General features: G+C 42.0%; 1 protein-coding gene across 1 annotated transcript; it reads right to left on the reverse strand.

The window, feature by feature from the left end:
• Positions 1-1,092: 1,092 nt before the first annotated feature.
• LOC114803423 (A-agglutinin anchorage subunit) lies at positions 1,093-5,488 on the reverse strand. Its single transcript, XM_029002956.1, has 8 exons — positions 5,261-5,488; positions 4,620-5,191; positions 3,469-3,651; positions 3,116-3,248; positions 2,915-3,031; positions 2,743-2,774; positions 2,286-2,312; positions 1,093-2,040 (listed from the first exon to the last, which is right to left on the reverse strand). The coding sequence occupies exons 2-8, from the start codon at positions 4,750-4,752 to the stop codon at positions 1,760-1,762; spliced, it is 906 nt and encodes a 301-aa protein (XP_028858789.1). The 5' UTR covers positions 4,753-5,191; positions 5,261-5,488; the 3' UTR covers positions 1,093-1,759.
• Between the last annotated feature and the right edge of the window lie 796 nt (positions 5,489-6,284).

Genomic DNA, 6,284 nt, shown 5'->3' on the forward strand with positions numbered 1-6,284 from the left:
CACATGACATCTTGACAGTGTGAGTTTTAATGAAGAGAATATTAACAAGGCATTAAGGTTAGAAACATACAAACCTGAAACCACAAAGCATGTGGCATACAGGGATCAACAAAGCACGATAGAGACATGTGAATGTGTGCCATCTGGTGGGCCAGGAGCACCCAGATAGCACAATTAAGCCTAAGAAATGCAGAGGAATGGCTTCACATTTTTTACTTTTACCATCATATAAGCGAATAACCAGGTAGTTACTAAAGTCAATAGCCTAATGTCAAGCATCCTCTTATTATGTAACATTATTATCCCCCTGGTTATGTATAAATCCTTAAATCAAAGGCACATGAACTTAACACTTAACACTTAAAGCAATGACATTTGACTGACCTAACATTAAATGTTCTGACCTAGCTAGTATCTAACCCAACTTCTACAAATCAAAAGGAAATCAGTTGTCATTCTAGCCTTGATTGTATTCTAATAAAAAAACATATACATGTATACTTTATCAAGATCTCTGTGCTGAATATTACATAGTGCCTCCTCAATTTTTGCTAAAAATTCTATATTATATTATGCAGTTATACATATAGTTTTGCTCTTATTTTATTAGCACATAAGATTAGGTTGTATAATAAAACATAACTATTCATTATGTGGTACTGCAGCAGTTTCAGTTTCCATTTAATAAGTGATATATCATGTAAGAGGTCAGGACAAATCAGTAACTGCCAGTGACGATTTATTAATATTGAAAACTAGAGCGTGTATGTGTGTGTGTGTGTGTGTGTGTGTGTATGTGTGTGAGAGAGAATTTAGATGCTAAATTATCTGACAGCATAACATTTAAGGGAAAAGTGAAAACAATATGTCTAAATGCTGCATTAACCAGTGAGCATAAGGAAGACAATAATGCTTTGGGTACTTTAACAGGCCAACTAGTCTGAACCCAAATGCACCTATAAATGTCATTTGTTATGTCATTTGTATATTCATTATAACCATAATGAAAATGGTTCAACAACACAATAGAATGTAGAGGTTTTTCAAAAAAATGTATAATGTGAGAGAACAAATGTAAAAGGATGAGCATAAGACAGCAAAATGATTCCTTTAATAAAAAATATGTAGACAAACAAAGACAGAGCAAATGTTCATAAGTCAGGTAGTAAACAAAACCATGATAAAACAGAGACAAAAGCATTGTAAAGGACAAGAAACTGTGGCAAGGATGCCATAATATACCTCTAGGCCTAGTCCCAGAAAGAAACATCTCAGCCACTGACACAAGTTACTGTAAATGGCACCAGAACCAGTATTAGCCTGAAGAACGTTCTCCATGCTGTTCCACACTTTGCACAGTGACCAGATTAAGCTGGAATACGCAGTAAACAAGATCATGCCATAATACTGAAAACAACATTCATTTTTGTTGACCTAATTTGTTCTGTGTCCATCTAGAGTCTAGAAGACATTAACAAACCAAAAAAAAAATCGCTAGTTCGTACAGGCTAGTTAACAGTACGTTTGTAAAACTTTCACCCTATTTACGTTTGGTATGAAAGTCTGCAGTTGGATCAGCAATTATGAACGACCATCAAGACACCAAATGACCAAATCACTCAAACCAGTTGCACTACTCTGGGATGCGATTGACTACAGCTAGCTTTGTTTTCCAGGTTTGGTTGGACTTTTAGAAGGGCTGATGAACTACTTCATGTAGTAATTCAGTAGGAACAATGCAGCTCCCTTTACCAGCTCATTAGTAACAGATCTGAAAGTACTGACTAGGTGATTTGATAGGACTCTTGTAACTTGGTGTGACTAAGGATGCATACGAGTTTTGACGGGGGATCTTCTGCAGAGGAAGTGCGAAGGTGGAGATTTTGTGGACGATGGGCCTGCTCCTGTCAGACAGACTCATGGGTTTGGTTGGGGGTGGTGACGTGTGGTCTGCTTCAGTGATCACAACCGGTGTAGACACTTCAAGCTCAGAAGATCCAGTCCTTTTTGACTGGGGGCTCAGAAAGATCTGCATAGTCACTAAGTGAAGTGTTGAAGTGGGGTTTGGGGTTTGGGGAGGGAGCGGCAGGGAGGTTGATGGGATAACAGAAAAGTACATTGTGAAAAAGTACATTGTGAGACAGCATTTCCACACACTGAACATCGCAACAATTTTCTTTCCTTCCTGGATGTAATTGTTTTGTTTTTTAACTGTAAGAACGTTTGGTAAAATCATGAAGCCTACAGCAATGAATTAATGTGATGGAGGATGGTGTGAGGCCTACCTTTGCAGTGAGTCACTCGTCTGGTTCCTTCAACAGAAACAAATGATATTAATTTGTAATAGAAACAATTTAGCGATCATATAACATAAATGTAACTGAATGTTTAAGATCTGTATAGAATGTTTCTCTCAGAAATACACATTTGTAATGTAAAAACAAAACAAAAAACACTGTAACACAGCACACGGTGCACACAGTGAAATTTGTCCTCTGCATTTAACCCATCACCCTTGGTGAGCAGTGGGCAGCCATGACAGGCGCCCGGGGAGCAGTGTGTGGGGACGGTGCTTTGCTCAGTGGCACCTCAGCGGATCGGGATCCAAACCGGCAACCTTCTGATTACGGGGCTGCTTCCTTAACCGCTAGGCCACCACTTCCCACTGTAGGAGCTTGGTTTGATTATGGACAAACTGTCCTTAATCTGGCAAAAAAACATTCATCACACACTTTTCCTTACCTGCTAAAGTGGCCCCAGTCTCCTTTGGTTTTCTAGAGTGCGGTCAAATAATTGATTAGAAGTTGCATGACTGTAATGTGGTCCAAAGGTTTGTGAACTTTAGAGTAATTAAAATAAGTTAATATATTTCACTGAACGAAGGCAGTGTTTACAGTTTGTAGTGCAGGATTACTTTTCTGGCAGTCTCCTACAGGTGGATGTGGTGGAGGCAGCGGCGGTCCGAGATCGGCTCGTGCTCCCAGAGGACCCAGGACTGTCCTTGACACTTGAAACTGGGCTTCTTGCGGTACTTATTGAGGAGTCGTATAGTGTAATTAGGTAAGAACCTGTCAAACGCTCAATAAAGTGACTGACACATTCATTCTGGACGTACCTCTTGCTAGATGGCGACGAGCTGTAGTTCCTGCTGCCCATGGTAGAGGGCAGTGTGTTGCTTTTTTTGAGAGTGGCTGTGCTGGACGTGGTGGTGGGTCGCACTGGCAGAGCAAGCGATACTGGTCTGGCAGCTGTTACAAGAATGGGCTTTTGTTACTGAAAAATTTGCTACTAACCAGAAGTAGTGGCAGTGTGCTATCATGTTGTATTCCAGGAGCATGGAATAGTGAGCAGACGAGCGTTTAGGAAAAGGTGACCAACTAGGACATAGCTGACACATTTGGAAAGAATGTGTTGGCGGGTGAGTGTGAGCAGGATTATGATCTACATGCGGGTGTGTTGACACCGTACCCCTGGCTGAAGGTTTCCTGCTGAGGGCGGCCTGGTGCTCCTCTGAGATGTTGAGCCTCTTCAAGACGTTGGCCAGTGTCATTTTCAGCAGCTGGAGCTCGTCCTCCTGCATCTGGACGCGCTGCTCGAGGTATGTCAGCCGGTCCAGCACATCGATGCCGCTGGCAGCAGAGCTCCGCCCATCTGCATAGTGCACAAGTGTTCGCACTTGACCCGCTCTCTGCCAGCTAACATCGCAGTACTGATTAACCCTCACGTGGGAGCATGTCATAGTATGTACTACAGGCCGCAAAGGAATGGACTTTTATTACTCAATGTGCTTCTAACTAATCTTAAAAGCAGAACAAAGAAAAAGCCACGCCTGACCGCACTGGCATGGATGTGTTTATTAACATTTATTCCGAATTCAATTTTGGACTGAATGACGTTATTTCTCATATTAAATAAAGTCCAGTTTGACAATGGTTAAGCAATTCAATTGAACAATTTCTCCTGCAGTTATTGTAGATGGAACATGCTATAGTAACACTAAATAATGCAAAGCACTTCCTTTATGAACAATGTTCTTAGCTCTTATTGTACAGTTTTGAAAACAGACCTCTGACACAACTCATAGAGACAGAGATCTGCTAAGCACTTAATCCCAAGGATGTAAAAGGGAATTAGCTGCAGTGGATCCTGTTAGAACCATAAATATACACAATCCAGTCCAGTCACATGCATGACAGTGGATGTCACGGTCCTTATGCTGAGACTCATGGTGTTGTTTTTTTTTTTTTAGGTTTTCATGATTCCTGATCTTATTTTGCTTTAATGTGTGTGTGCAGAAAATTTCATTTTTAACAGTTTTTTTTTTTAATAAGGTTTTGTTGACTGCGTTTCACTGTGCAACGTAAAGAAATATGCAATTAGACAAATCCTTAACTAAGTTAAATTTATATTTATGTGGCAAATATACATCCAGCATATGCAATTGTGCATTAACTGTTTAATTTAAATGGCAAAACAAAAAGTACATGGCACAATGCTGCATATTGTGCATTTTTTGAACCGCAAAGGTATTGAACACTAATTGACCTCATGTTCTATTACAGCTTCAGAATGGAATTGCCTACAGGTTGTTGGTTAGGTCCTCTTGGAGTGTCACTGACCTATGTCTGAGTCGGGGGCCAGAAGAACGTCGCCATGGAGGTTCTCCCTGATGCGTGGGACTCCGGCCATCCCTGCGTTCTCCTCCACGAACTCCTCCATATGCACCTCGGCCACAGCAACGTCCTGCTCCATCCACAACCGTCCGCGATCGCCGTCAGTACGCGTGCACGTGTGAGAGTTTACGAGACAGAAGTGGACACTCCTCCCTGCCTTCAGGATGACCTTCACGCTCCTCACACACGCGTACTTACACACTCGGAGATCTCCAGGAGGGTGATGTCATTAGCGGGCCAGATTAAGGGCCCTCGGTAAGCCATCTCAACTCCCCGGCTGAGGCACTTCGGGGAAGGGAGGTCCACAACCTTGTCCTGGGCAGGTTGTGAGAGACCACTTATGTTCCGATAAGTTGACCAATTAAATGGCACTTTTAGTAGCATCGTAACGACATGCCGCTCGACACTTATCCAGGCATCAACAGGTCTGCGCACACACACACACACACACACACACACACAGCCATGAAAAGCAGCAGCTGTCTGGTAGGACAAGTCTGCGGATTAATGACCCCCATCTGGATTAGAAGGAAAAACTTAATTAGCAGAGTAATTTATCAGCCCAATAGGCGCTGGCCAGTAATTACCTCAAGTCTGGGTACGTGGATGAAGCCTTCCCTCGATAAGCCGTCATTCTGTCTATTCTGCAGACACTGGCTCGAGGTACAAATCTAAATCTTTAGCCACATAACATGCGTCAGCATGTGAAGACTTGTTGATGTTAACTTCCAATTTAACAGGATTGTGCAGAAGCAAGAAACTGTTCACTTTTAAAGGCCTCACCAGCACCGAGGGCTTCTGCGACCTGAGGATCTAGAAGCGTCCATTAGCACTGGGCACACTGACAGGGTCTCAGCACAGAGACCACAGACTCCTAATGTTCTTAAAGAGATTAGCAGAGGCTCGAGCTGAGCCGGACACTGGCAGAGTCTCGTAAGCAAGAGGCAAGAGCTGCCAGCCGGTAAAGACTCAGTGTTGGAATGTGAGTGCAGAGTCAAAGCACACAGGTCTACTAATGCATCATCAGCACAGCCTTGCTGGCTCTGAGAAAATAATCAAAATTTGAATTATGAGGGCCATGAGTCGAGGAGTACTAAAAAGATCCAAGCAATACGTCTGACTCTAGGTATAACCAATGATAAATCAGCAATACTGTCAACATCCATTAAACCCGACAGGATTCAATTGAACAATTGATTTACAATACATGTATGTGTCCACCACACAATTTACTTTCTGCTTTGAGCACTATGAGGAATATTTAGGTGTTTCTTTAACAGAAAAAAGCAAAGTAGACTTTATGACTCTGCACACTATTGCTATCATCATAAGCAGCTTCATGAGATGTCTCATAACACGAGTGAAGGAAAAGCAGACAACTTTTCAGGACCGTTGGAAAACCAGAACCATTGTCTAAATTAAGATGGATCACACCGCTAAAGAATCTCAAATGTGAAACATTTGATGACCTTATTTGCTATTTACCTTACAATTGTTATGGAGTTTTTGTTCTACAGTGCAAAATGAATAGAGGTGTCATAATTTTAATGGATTGAAGAGTTGTAGCAGACCAATAAGAATTGATGAGTGAGTGTGCACCTTTTCTGACAG

This window comes from Denticeps clupeoides, chromosome 14, assembly GCF_900700375.1.
Source record: "Denticeps clupeoides chromosome 14, fDenClu1.1, whole genome shotgun sequence".
Taxonomy (NCBI): Eukaryota; Metazoa; Chordata; class Actinopteri; order Clupeiformes; family Denticipitidae; genus Denticeps; species Denticeps clupeoides.